The 13,586-nt window shown below is 43.7% G+C and overlaps 2 protein-coding genes across 2 annotated transcripts in view; both read right to left on the bottom strand.

Moving 5' to 3' along the window:
* The window catches only part of LOC100462713 (disks large homolog 5), an 81,994-nt gene extending 77,851 nt beyond the window's left edge, over positions 1-4,143 (bottom strand). The window contains exon 1 of the mRNA XM_078103435.1: positions 3,307-4,143. Within this exon, the coding sequence (XP_077959561.1) occupies positions 3,307-3,607 (301 nt within the window). The 5' untranslated portion in view covers positions 3,608-4,143. The remainder of the gene's footprint in view (positions 1-3,306) is intronic.
* Positions 4,144-6,527: 2,384 nt separating this feature from the next.
* anxa11b (annexin A11b) lies at positions 6,528-13,259 on the bottom strand. Its single transcript, XM_040176337.2, has 15 exons — positions 13,066-13,259; positions 11,333-11,720; positions 11,192-11,229; positions 10,902-11,045; positions 10,700-10,787; positions 10,505-10,599; positions 10,267-10,380; positions 9,974-10,064; positions 9,614-9,693; positions 9,432-9,488; positions 9,247-9,340; positions 8,996-9,091; positions 8,138-8,196; positions 7,886-8,008; positions 6,528-7,797 (listed from the first exon to the last, which is right to left on the bottom strand). The coding sequence occupies exons 2-15, from the start codon at positions 11,709-11,711 to the stop codon at positions 7,738-7,740; spliced, it is 1,518 nt and encodes a 505-aa protein (XP_040032271.2). The 5' UTR covers positions 11,712-11,720; positions 13,066-13,259; the 3' UTR covers positions 6,528-7,737.
* Between the last annotated feature and the right edge of the window lie 327 nt (positions 13,260-13,586).

The raw sequence follows: 13,586 nt of genomic DNA, 5'->3' as shown, positions 1-13,586 counted from the left end.
CAACACTGAGTATTATGGAGAAGAACAGGTTAATTGATAACTAAAAAAACTGATTATTCCTTAACATTTTAAAATAAAACTTTCTTATTGTTTGTGCTAGTTTGATAATTGACACTGCAAATAACAAATCGCAATTTCCCAGAACCCAACGGGAGAAAAGCGGTAAATCCTCAAATTGCAGTAAGTGTAACCAGAATGTTTGACATGTTTAAAGAACTAAAACCATGAAAAGAATGAAAAATTGGAATATATTCATGTTTTGTTGGTTGAAAATCCCTTCCACTCTTAACTGTTCATTTAATGGCTGGTTTGCTCACATTTTCCACCATTTAACATTTTTTGGGGGGGGTATTTGATGGACCACGAGCGATCCCACAGCCAGCAGCGGGCATTACAGAGCGGCGTACAGCTCAGTTCACTCAGCAACTTCCACCCCTGATGTAACGTCCAGCGCGCGACTGCATGACAAGCTGTTGCATTTACCCGCGTCCACAATAAATCCCCGGCTGGATGAGTTCCTCCTGATGAAGACTGGAAGGTATATGGCTCACCCCTCTTTATCCAAGCAAAAGAAGAAAACAGACTGATGTGCCTGAGGAACCGTGGCATCCAATGGATCAAGCCCTCTTTGTTCTCCCTCTAGCTTAAGTTTCCCATGACTCTTGTTTGAGCAGACAGTGTCTCAATGGGCAAGGTTCACCGCGTTATAGCTCACTCGCTTCTTCTTCTTCCCCCCTTGTGGAACTCATGTGACCGGGACCTTGCTCCTGCCCGACACTCACCAAGTATCTCATTTAAGTCGCTATCTTGTCTAAAAGTCACAAACTCGGCGCAGGGTCCGACCTACGTGGAAACGTTTATCTCAGAGCGGAAAACTGCAGCAACGCACAGCTGATATCATCTAAAAAAGCACATGTGGTAAATTCCGTGCCTTTTCATGGAAAATGAGTTTGTGTTCTTTCTTGCTCAGATCAGACAGCTCTGCAGGAAGTTGAATTTCATTCGGGTTTAGGGGCTCAAACACTCGTGCTTGTCCACGAGGTCAAGTGTCAGGAAGTCATAAAATAAGTGAAATCATCACAGCAGCGATTCAATTAGAGATAAAACACGCTTTTGTTGTCGAATTTCTAAAAGATACCAACCCTCAAAACTCATACGATTATTATAATTATTTTTTTAAAAAGGTACAACTTACACGGCACAAACATCATTTAAATCAGGTTTTTCCTTCTATGGTAATATATTTTTTAAAAGATGCCCGTGTCAGGTTTCATGCAACTCCCTCTGGAGCAACAGAAAACGTTACACAACTGTTTCACATACGCAGCAAGACCGCGTGTCAAAATCCCAACTTCACGTTTCGTGCAGACACACAGAGAATCCGTCCTTTAGGTTCCGAGTGAATTGTGTCAACAAACAACAACGTGGAATTTGGTGCAGGCACAACGTGTCTTTGTGAACTTCTTGACTTTCAACTGGCTCCATTATCAAGATGAACTTCTCACTTGGATTTGCATAACATGAACAGTACAACCTCAGAGTCGCTAGCAGGCTCTCTTTGACATTGTCTTATTTTGAAAATTGAACACATCAGCCGCGAGTGTTATTGTAGAAAGGGGTGAAACAATCTAAACTAAAAGCTCTCCAGGCCAGCCGCTATGGTTATATGAAACGATAGTGGATCAGTTTACTGGAAACAAACAATATTCATCATCCTATTTCACGTCACGGTGAACCGAATAGGCTAAATTTAGCCCCTCTGTTGTTGGTGTGTGATTTCAGATAACCTGCTGGGGGTTTTGTAACGAAGCTCTCGTTCATTAACATTGTTTTGATTTCAAAAGATGATCTAGCGCGCTCGCCCTGTGGGACTCTGGGTAAGTGGGGAATTAGGCAGCTGCATGCACACATTATTTGGAGACGGAGGCCGTGGCTAGCTACCGTTTTCCTGGGGAAAGGCCCTGCTCTTGGCTGAGCGGTGGAGGAACCGGTCTGCCCTGTAGCAAGAAGCAGCTCAGCCCACTTGTGTCCCGTGTGACTACCAACAGGGCGCTGCAGACGACCGAGAGCGGCCCAAATCGTCTTCATGTGCCAACCCCTCCCCAGCTCTCGGGTTTTAGACGGCGTACAGGATTGTGAAACGCAGCGCAAAAAAAGGGGTAAAAGCTCAGAAAAGTAGACTCACTCTGCAGCTTCAGTTCTCATAAATAATAAAGGACAGAATAAATGCATAATTAACACCTCACTGAGTACGACGCATTAAGCGGAGCGCAAACAAACCAACGAGCGATGCAAATATTGCTTTTGAAAAGCCAAAAGTGCCGTGGATGTGCTGAACAATGAGCATGTTCAATACTGCTGCAGAATATTACATGTGTACAAGTATTTTGAGGGAAATCACGAGCATCCCCAAAAACTGAATTTCTGCAGTATAAAGATTAAGCTGAGAGTTAGAAAAACATATTCATAAGAAATCACCAGAGAAGGAGGTGTTGTTGTTGTTGTCGCCACACTTTTGGTGCAGTATTGAGTGAATAGCTTGTTAATCTCTGGAAAGTTAACAATATATGTCCAGTAAAGTGCTGAAAAGGTAAACTGATTGGTACATTATTTAGATATATTGAGCAAACGTTGCTGAAGCCGTTCTCAGCATTTCTGACATGATGGTAAACCCAACATGCCTCACAATCAATTAATGAAAGACATGAATCTGCAGCCTAAATGGATATTCCAAATGACAATAATCCAAATGCAATTTGCATTTTATAGACCAGGCAGTCAGTCAGATAAAAACACACAGTAATGTATACATTAATGCTTAATATAATGAACTGCTAGTTGTGGAGACAAAACAATCCACTATACTATAGTAAATCATTGTGTGCATTAACACACATTTAATTCTTCACTCGTCCATTAGACTTTGACACGTTATCGATTATTTCACACACAACCTCAGGCAGTTACACGCTCCCTACATTGATTGTTGGAGTCTTTTTTAGGTCCATTATCACTTCCACAGAGGGCCTGCAGCCTTTGCTTTTCGGTGGCACGGCAACGGAAGCAAGCGGAGTGGTGTGAGAGTAAATAAGCATCGGGTCACATGATAGTTCGTCATCTCTCATTATGGTCGATGCCCCTAAAGGAGTGGGTTCGAAACCAGCCTGGACCATAAACAACATTTTGATTTTATGTCCACTAAAAACACCAATACACACATGCAAAAAACCTTAGCAAGTTTCCTTACTGATCTAAACGTAAATGCATGCACTTTATTTCAAGCGAAACAAGCGGTGTGCTTCTCACCGGTGGTGTGATCCGCCGGACCAGAGCCGGGCAGCAGCAGCTCGGACCGCAGGTGCGGGTGAGTCTTCTCCAGGGCCGCGCAGAACTCCGCGAAGTGGTCTCGGTCCTTGCTCACGAGGATCTTCAGCAGCAGGTCCACTTTTTCCAAATTGGTGGAGCAGTTGTGCCCCAGCTCGTGGCGCTCGGACTGGCTGAGGGTCCCGCAGTGAGCCAGAACATCCGCCACTCGGTCCGCATCCGTTATCGACTCCACCAAGTCGTGGTAACATTTATCCAGCAACTCTTTATTCTTGGGCTCCATCGGAGTGTCCTTTCCACCCCCCCGTACCCCTCTAAAAAAGAAGAAATCAGCCCTCGGGGACAAATCCACGTTGCTCGGTGGTTAACTTCACCTCGCACTAGTGTCGTAAGTGTCGTAACTCGCCGGAACTATTCCAGTCGACCCGGTCGGGACGACGTTTGCACCCGAATCGGAGGACACACAAGAAGTAGCCATATTTGTTGCCCAGGGCTGTTGACTGCGCGTAGATGACAACACATTTACCCCCCCCAGGCCGCCGCCGCCGCCGCTCCGTCCTTTCCCGACCAAACGGGGGTGGGGTGTGTGGAAGAGGGAGGGGGGGGGGGCGTCTCCGAGTTACGTTACGGAGACATTGTAGTCCTAAAAGTCCCCTTCTGTCGACATGTTCAAAAGCGTTGAGGAAAAATGACAACTCTTCGAGAAGCGGCTCTCGCTTTCGCTCCCTCTTTGCTTTCTTTGCTTTCCTCGCTCCCTCCCTCGCTCCCTCCCCTCTGTCAGCCAACTAACTCCGCCATGTCTCACCGTCCAAGCAGCTCTGTGCCAATCATACTTCCGTGCAATGGACATTTAAGGTAAATGTGGGCGGGGCTTTGGCTGTAGACGCACCTGGCTTCCGCCACTACATTTATCTGACAGCTTCCATAACTTGTTAATTGGATTAACTTATTAATGCAAAGTATAAATCACCAAATACTTTTACTTAAAGTTGTAGTAAAGTAAAACACTAGTAGAGTCCTGAACTTGGACAATGGAGAAAACTAGTAGTATAATGCAGTTGTACACATATTAAACAACTGCATTGTGCATTAATTGATTTGGTCTTTGCTCATCTGTTCAGAAGAATAGAATAGGCCACATATTATTTAACAGTAAGAGAAATCCATGAGCTTTAACTTCAGATTATACACCAGATCAAAGAGTTGCCTGTTTGTGATCTGGATTGTTCCGACACATCTGCCCAATCAACTCCGCAAACTTTCTTCTACTCCACATATTCCATCAGATCTCTGAGAAGGCTGAGGTGTCATAATATTTTATATCCTTAAGAAACAAACTAAATGGAATCATACATAAGATTGTTTATGTGTTCGTAGCGTTAGTGCAGACAGCCTAATGGCTCACAGTGCTCTGTGGGATTCTGTTTATTGCCTTTATGAGGATTGGGACTCTCTTCTGGCGCCAGCTTTAAAGCTTAATGCCGGGCACCCTGTGCCTAAACATTTCCCCACTGAAGTTTATAACAGCTTCAACAATGAAAGTGGTTATGTAACAACTCGGCTAATTTCTGTGCTCCTGCAGGGAAAATCCATCCGTCACTGACTATGGAAACTTGTTGGAATGTTTAGGAATTATATGAATTCATTAAAGCGCCACACTGCATTGAAACAAGGTTCTTTTGCACCCAGAAAGGCTTAAACACATTAAGTGAACATATTAAGACATTTATTTAATAATTTTAATGGTGAAAGTTTGCTCTTTATATTCACACAAGATGAACTGGTTGAACAGGTTTTATTCTCTTATTCTATATCAGTGGATGAAGCTCAAGCCGTGCAGGCTGGATAGCGATATCTGCAGCTGCATCTCATTACGTGTTGTCCATCTAATCCCCGGGTTTGTAATTTGCTTAAAATGCACTCATGAAGTTTAAAGCGGGATTATGTCCCGGCGACCAAATGTCTCCTAACCGTACATTCCTCATTGGATGGCTGGAAAAATTCCACTGCAAACGTACAATTTGGTCAATGCTTACTTTTACCAATTGCCAATGAGTGATGGGGACGTAAATTCAACTAAAACATGAATTAATCTCAATGGATTTATGAAATTAGATTTGTTCTTTCAGATGATGGTTGAATCGATCAATTATAAAAATGCTTAATTTAAATAAAATTACATTTTTGTGAGTCATTTTATTTCATTTTTTTTAGAATGAGTCACTCACAATTGTCATTTAAGAGAAGAGAAAGCATAAGGTGGTATAATAGGAAGCGGGCGGGCTAATTTAAAGGCTGACCTTCAAACCTCTCATGCGCCACCAAATACCAGTGACGCAAACAGATGCTGTCGATTGGCACAATTCCCCGTAGGCACACGTCTGCCGTGTCCAATAAGACATTGCATCCCTCGCATGTGTATCTAAGTGTGATCGTGTCCCAGAAAGAGTGCAGCAAGTCCACATGTAAATAATTAAAAGCACATTTTTTTCTCTAAATCAGGATCAGCTAAGTGTTCTGTTTTGTCTCCGAATGTAAAAGCAAACCAAGTAGGAGGCCCCACTGATTTCCCTTTGACCTATATATATGAGCCGGTATCCCGGCAAACAGTCTGGGCTTGTGAGAACATACACAAATACCAACATCAAATATTCATCCCTCTTCGTACCCCGGCTCGTGGGGGGGGGGCTTTTTTATTTTTGAAGCGTGCATGAAAAGCATAAAAGTGATAAAGGTGTAGAAGGAGTGCTGGTCGGTGAAGTCATTTGTCTCCCCATCACAGCCCCTCTGAGGCTGCACTTAAAAGGCCAGTGAGCACAACAGAAAGAAGACTTTAAGACGTCCGCGTCTCCACTATGGACACTATTTATAGCCTTGAGAAAAGCTCTCCCCGCCGTATCACTTCAGCTACGGAGCAAACCTGGATATGGTTCCCCCCCCTCTCACGTTAAACAGCGAAGCAGACTTCACTTACTCAAGCCACATTACTCGCACCTTTAGGCCAAACATGCAGCTCGTAATGCTCCAAAGATGCGCTGGGAAGAGTAAGGGGGGGGGGGGATCTCACTCGTTTTAATACCAACCAAGGTGGTGAAAAGGAGGCTCCCTTTGAAATGCAAATTGTTCATTGTGTGCCAGATCAGAGCAGAAAACCCACAGTTAATATTTTCACGCAAAACAGCATTTCACAAAGACAATCCAGATGTGCCAAAATGTTGTTTTGTTTTTAATGAAATGAGAAATGGATGTTTGTGAGACTGGGACGGTCACGTGGCAAAATGTTAGAAAAAACTAACAAGGCATCCGTTGAAATATAACCATTGTCACGTCAGAGGATGGTTGCAAAGTAGACGTAGCGCAATAGATATTCAGTTCAAAGCTCCATTTTCAAGCAGCAGACAATATAAAAGAGCCCTCTACTGGCAGCAAAACATACAAACCAGTAGAAGACACCAAGGGAGAAAAACAACCAAAATTTGACAAATTAACAATGCATACATTACATTTTGGCAATTGTGATTATAGATTGTTTGCTAGATAAACCACAGTGAAACATCCATGAGCTCTAAACATTGTACATGGCAGCCCTGACAAAAAGGCACAACATTATCTTTAGGCTTTGGCTGTCTGTAAATAGCAAACGATGATTGGAAAGGTCTACATTTCAAGAGCAACACCGAAGAATTGTGTGAAGCTGATTAAGGCAAAAAGCTAAATTGCATAGACAGTCAAGCAGGAGCAAGATTCTGGTTAGATAACATTGACACATAAAAGTGATGCAGATTATGGTTATTTCTCATGATCAAAAATGGCCTGGAATTACAGTTTTAACATCCCTCCTGTTTGAGATGAAGTCATATACTTTGTTCAAACTTGCATAACAGTGTCACGTAACTCTGTTTAGTAACCTGAGCACAGTTGACATGCTTGGCGGTGAGGTAAACTTGACCCTAGTAACACAAAAATAACACCCGCAAAAAGTCATTTTTGAATATATCCGAGTATATGTACTTTGGATATTAGATAAACGCCTTTTTGCATATTGAATTTTTCTGAAACTATTCTTCGAAATAAGGATAATTACACTTTAGCAGTTAGTTGGACATTTTAAACTCTCTTCCATGTATAGTTAGTATAGTCAACATCGTAATCAAAGTTGATATTTTAAAGACATCTATGGCATCTTAAAAAATATCTTTATATGAATATATATATATATATATATGTACTATTTGGCAATCACTTACTACAATACAGCAGCAAAAGAAAGAAAGAAAGAAACAATCACACTAAAGAGATTACAAAAGAAATAATGAATTTGAGTAACTTAATCTGAGGTGATATATGGCCTCATCACATGGTTTCAGTGCGGACGCGTAGAGCGTCCTCATGCAGGGTTTGTCTTCCTTTATTTTAGTCGCTTCCGCCACACAGCTTCAGCAGCAGCTTCTTGTAATCCCCAGAGGTATCACCCTGAAAAACAAATGCAAAACGTTAAAAATAACGTACATGAAAAGGAAGAACCTGTGAATGTCAGCAAAGTGGGATTTGTGGGTCTTACTGAGATGTGAGTGTACAGGGACTTTCCGTAAGCCTTCACATAGGCCTGTCTGATGTCCAACATATCCACCTCAGAGCGGGTCACCATGATGCGGATGAGAGTTGTGTCCTTGGTCCCCGCTCCCTGATGACACACAACACAACACTTCATTGACTGCAGCAGCGACATCGTTGTTTCCTCCGACTCACAACAACAATGGCAGTGCAGGAAACACTTTGTTTGCCATCATCAGAATGCAATGGGATGATTTACCTGCATGGCATTGTGGAGTCTTTCTGCAAAGTAGGCAGGAGTGTTCCTGATGCATTTCACTAGAAGAAAAGGATTAGATGTAAACCGTTGAGTCTTCTATGAACGTGCAAGACCAGACCATTGTTACAGTTGTTTTTCTTAGAGGTCAAGATAAAAAAATAAAAAAAGATTTTGTAGAGGCAAATGAAGTGTCAACAAGGTATTGCTCGAGGTGGGCACCATTAGAGACTGAAGCGGACTCACTGCAGCGATAATAACTACACCAGAGAAAGTCCCAATGTTGTGTGTCTTAGCAGCATTATCGCTAAAATCTTTTCCATCAATTCTACCAATTATGTCATGTCTCTAAAACCTTTTTAAAAACACGCCTCCTACTTGTATCATCTAATCTTCACTACACGCAACAATTGAAAAGACCCGTTTAAAGATATTCCAGACTGGGTGCCACATGTTTTTTTAGGTTACCATTTGAAAAAACGTGTTGCACATCTGCGCAAATATTACTCAAAAAATGGCTTGGACTCTGGATTTTAAACAATTTTTGCAAAACGTAATAAAATACATGTCCATCAACAACTGTATTCTGAAGCAGCCGTTGTGACCAACATTTGCACTCGTAACAATCACATTAGAGCTTTGCTTTTGAGCAATCTGCACAAGTATTAACAAAAGGTATTTAGGTCAAACTGCAACCGGTTTGCAGCGGCATGTTATTTTTAGTCCTTCCAGTAAAACCAGTCCAAACCACCACCTCAACGAATGGCTTCAATATATATACACTTAAAGCTTCAACATGTTTTTGGAAAGCCACTCCAGCTTAGCCGAGGTCTGGAAAAAAAAGAGGCCCAGGGAACGTACCCACAGCCACCATGCCAGACTCCAAATTGCCAGACATTTCCCTGCACACGCTCTTCTCAATGTCTCTGCCACACATCTGCTGGTACTCCTGGAAGACTAATAAAAAGACAAGGATCACAGGAAAGACTTAGTCATAATATATATATATATACATATATATATATATATATATATATATATATAAACGTGTGGAACAACAGAAGCCATGGGGTGAAAGGGGAAACCATCCACTGGGGGTGGGGCTTACACACCGGCGCGAAGGTGAGGCTTGCTGCGAGCACACAGGATGGCATTAAACTGAGACTCGTCGGTTCCAACTTTATTTTCCCCGGCAGCATACAGTTTCTGTCGGCCGCGCACACAAAGAAACACACCTATATTATACACGGAACAGGGTTAGACTCGCTTATTACTTCCCACCACTCCAAACCAGTACCTGAGCGTCCTGTTTGGCCATGGCGACGTCGACAGTCTCCCTTTCGTCACGATTTCCCTGGAAAGAGAAAAGGTGTGTTGGGTTTATGAATACATTCATGGGAGCAGTCAAAACCGGAAAGTTCACCCAACCAAGTAAATCTGCCTGACACACTTTTCAGGTGTAAAACGTGCAGCAGCTACCTGACACAGAGAGACGAGGAGTCTGCGGAAGTGACCAGAGGTGTCGCTGGTGATGGCGTCCTCAAGGGTCTTCCCGTACTCTGGAAAGAAAGGCGCGGCAGTTTTTATTTTATTTTACATACATTTGCATGATATTTGCATTTTGTTATGACATTACATGTCATTTAGCTGACGCTAAAGCGCCTTACAATAAGTGCATTATTGTAAAGGATACAAACCCAGCAGAACAAGAAACAAGAAAGTGCCATTTCATCAATGACCCTGTGACCCTTTCATTTTCTCAATCTGTTTACCAAGGACATCAAAAGCATAGCTGCAGCAGCTCCAATCACATTTTAATAAAAGAATTAATGAACTCACCAGCTTTGTAGATTCTGGTAATTTCACGAATCTCTGCATTGGAGCGTGACGAAAGAATCTCAATCAGACAAGCTTCATCAGTTCCTGCGCCCTGCAAAAATATAGAAAAGATGCAGTAAGACACACCAGCTTTATGGTTTAAACAATGGTGAACATTCAGAGGTCACCGGCCATAACTTGCATTTAGGGGTTATTTGTGTTCTTATTTTACAATTACATGATGTGGAACATGCGGTTTGGACTACAAAACCAAAATTGACGCAGCTGCTGAGACAACAACTCAAACTACTAACCTTGATAGCCTCTCTGAGTTCAGATGCATCGAAGTGGGAAGGGCTCTTAATCATAGCGAGAACAAGATTCTCAAAGTTTCCAGTGAGCTCAGACTTCAGATCCTTGGCTAGATCCTAAGAAGAGAAACACAAACCCAAAAAACATGAGCGAGGTTTGCGTAAATATAGTGGCAACGCAGGGCCTGTGTGTAGCAAGAGATTTCAGACACATTTCACATTTTGACGGTTACCAAAGTACCTTTCCATAGGTTGTTTTATAGGCCGACACCATTGGGACCCTCTGCTTGTTGGTACGGCTGCCTAAAAGTTCCACGATGGCATTTTCATCAGTGCCTGTTCAAAAGAACATGAAGGATCAATTAATGATCGTCAATGTTGAGTGAGAACACTTCAGACGGGCGTCAGCAAAGTCAGATGGGAGGCGTTTAATTACCAAAACCCTTCATGGCTTTGCGAAGAACTTCGACATCCCTCAGCGGATCCGCCCCTGGAAAGTCTTTTATGGAACCTCTGTACCCTTTCTTTGAAAAATATATAAATTAAAACCATTAGCAGATAGAACGCTGCACAATTGCTGAATGTGCACTGGTAAACAGTTTGATAGAAGTCCAAGGATGAAGATGAACGCATCTTACAGAAATGGCCGGTGCTTGAGGGTTGGATGGAACTCCACCTCCATATGCAGGCATTGAGGGGGTATTTGCCGGGGCTGCGGGGTAGTTTGGCATGGGCTGGCCTGGGGCGGGGCCCGCTGGGTATCCCTGCTGAGCCCCTCCTGGCTGCAAACAGAGGACAGCTGTAGGTGTGAAGTCCATAGTCACATATAGATCACATCAGGTTTCAGTAGAAGATAAACAAAAGGTTGAGCTGAAGTCGGCCTATAGGTTATTAGTGGGGTTGTTGACGGAGATAAGAAGGTATGTACCGCTCCGTAGCCGCCTGGTGCTGCACCCCAGCCTCCACCTGCAAAGAAAACATTGACATAACATACAAAGCGCCATTCGGTTATAAAAAAGGGACAAGACTGATCCATGTATTTGTGCACAATCCAAAAAAATGATCTCACCTCCGGGGGGCATGGACGGGTAGCCTCCTGCTCCTGCCTGAGGAGGGAAGCCTCCAGCTGGGGCAGGGTATCCTCCGGGCTGGGAGGGGTAGCCTCCTGCTGCCGGAGGGTAACCGCCCGCTGCAGGTGGGTAACCGCCAGCCTGTCCGGGGTATCCGCCTGCCTGCCCGGGGTATCCGCCTGCCTGTGGAGGGTAGCCGCCAGCCTGTCCGGGGTACCCGCCAGCCTGTCCGGGGTACCCGCCAGCCTGTCCGGGGTATCCGCCAGCCTGTCCGGGGTATCCGCCAGCCTGTGGAGGGTAGCCGCCAGCCTGGGGCGGATATGCCCCTTGTTGAGGCGGGTAGCCTCCCTGTTGTGGAGGGTATCCGGGGTAGCTCATCTTCAGAAACTAGGGGTGACAGGAAGCTATTGATTGGTACTTTGATATAAGAGACTCATAAATGATATGGCAATTTTTTACCACAAGACCTTTTCAAGGAATCATGTAAAAAAGGAAAAAGGTGTTTTTTGAAACACACATCTATTACGAGTAGGACATCTAAAAAGTTCCCTAAACTCCCCCCACAACTCGTTAAGTTATTGAAAGAGCAGCAGTTTCCGCATTGTGGTGATAGAAAATGATGAAGTTAAGCGAGGGTCTTTTCTTCCACAGCGTTTAGGTTTTACTTCCCTTTCTCAAAAAAACCCCCAAATAAATAAGCGAAAGAAAAGACTTTAGATTGAAGAGCTGTTTGAATCACACAACTGTTTAGGTGCCTCCGTTTAATCCCCTATCCGAGACAAATACTAATTAGTTGGGGGTCTGTACGAGCAATTACACTGTAATTCCACTTTACATGCACACAAGAAACTAGGCGCCGTTTTATTATTTTTGTTTGTGGCTTAACAAGCTTCTTTGGGTAGTTATTTACAGACAAGCAAAGATACCCGGATGTAAAAACCGGACATACCCAGAGCCACGGTTAATGTTTAGATTGAGTTATTCTGAGTGCAAAGATGCGCGATTGAGTCATTTAGGCGGACATATGAACAACGTTTCAGGAGGGACTTGGTGGAAGGCAAGCGATTGTTAACACGGGTCCGCTTCCCGTTCGGACCCTTGTTACCTGGGTCTGCACTGGGGAGGCCTTCGGGTACTGTGGTAAATACGAGTACTTCCATTAATAAAAATCCCGATGTCCTTCACTCGTTGGTCCCTAACGCAAATTATTCACCAATACTGTGCTGCTATTTTTTATACTTGTATACGTTTTTACACTTCTTGACAGGTTTAAAGCGCCAGTAGGTGCACATCTGACGCCAATATTGCCCATATTAGCTAACGTTATGCTAAATGTGCGGGGTCTGCCCCGATGGTGCGTTAAGGTTCAACCATCCCAGGCGGATTACTGACGTGACATCACGGTGTTCACAGTTAAGCATCCATCGTTTAAAAAAAGAAGAATCCCAGTAGGGACACGTAACGAATTTCTAACGCAGTTTTTAAAAAAGTATCAGCGCTCCATTTTGAAATACTTTTGAGATAAAGAACCACGTTTGTTGCCGTTGAGCAACGTTGGTCCGTTAAAACAGGCGGGGCTCATTCCGCAATAATCTCTACAAATACCGCTGAATTGTATTGTCGAATACGTCGACGCTTCGTCGTCGCCTTGGAAAGCAACGCGAGGCGGATATTTAGCGGCTTCCCCCCCGAACAGTCCAAAACACGAGATTTTGTTTTTTTTTTTACTTACTTTAAGCGCTGCGTAGTGGAGGACCAGGAACAGACGAGCGGACAGCAGCGGAGCGGCCTCGGAGGTGGGCGGGGCCTCGGTGTGGTTTCCGCCCCGCGGCACCGACCTTTATTCCCCGTCATTGTCCTCCGCGCTCCGGAGGAGAAACGCCTGATGTTGACTCATGCGGCCGTGTGAAAAGACGACAGTGCGATGTTTGTCGACAACTGATTACATATTGTTGTTTTCCCGTGGTGACGTCACAAGCATGACATTTCAGATAAATAGTTTCTAATTTTGTTAAATCAATATATTTGCGTAGCTCAGTTTTTTTTAAATAGTCCCTTGTCTAAAGGCATTCACATTTTTTTATTTTTTTATGGGATAATATGCAGCTGTCCCTGACATTTGAATAACCCTTATCACAGCAAATGTCAAAAACATATAAACACTAGATGGCAGCATTCTACTCGTGGTGAAGACGAGCCTGTCAGACTGCAGCGGTTCGCTCTACCTGAGCACAATGAGTGATTCTCCTTTGT

Source organism: Gasterosteus aculeatus, chromosome 5, assembly GCF_964276395.1.
Source record: "Gasterosteus aculeatus chromosome 5, fGasAcu3.hap1.1, whole genome shotgun sequence".
Taxonomy (NCBI): Eukaryota; Metazoa; Chordata; class Actinopteri; order Perciformes; family Gasterosteidae; genus Gasterosteus; species Gasterosteus aculeatus.
Note: the sequence above shows the minus strand (reverse complement) of the source record. Positions and strands in the feature narration are given on the sequence as shown.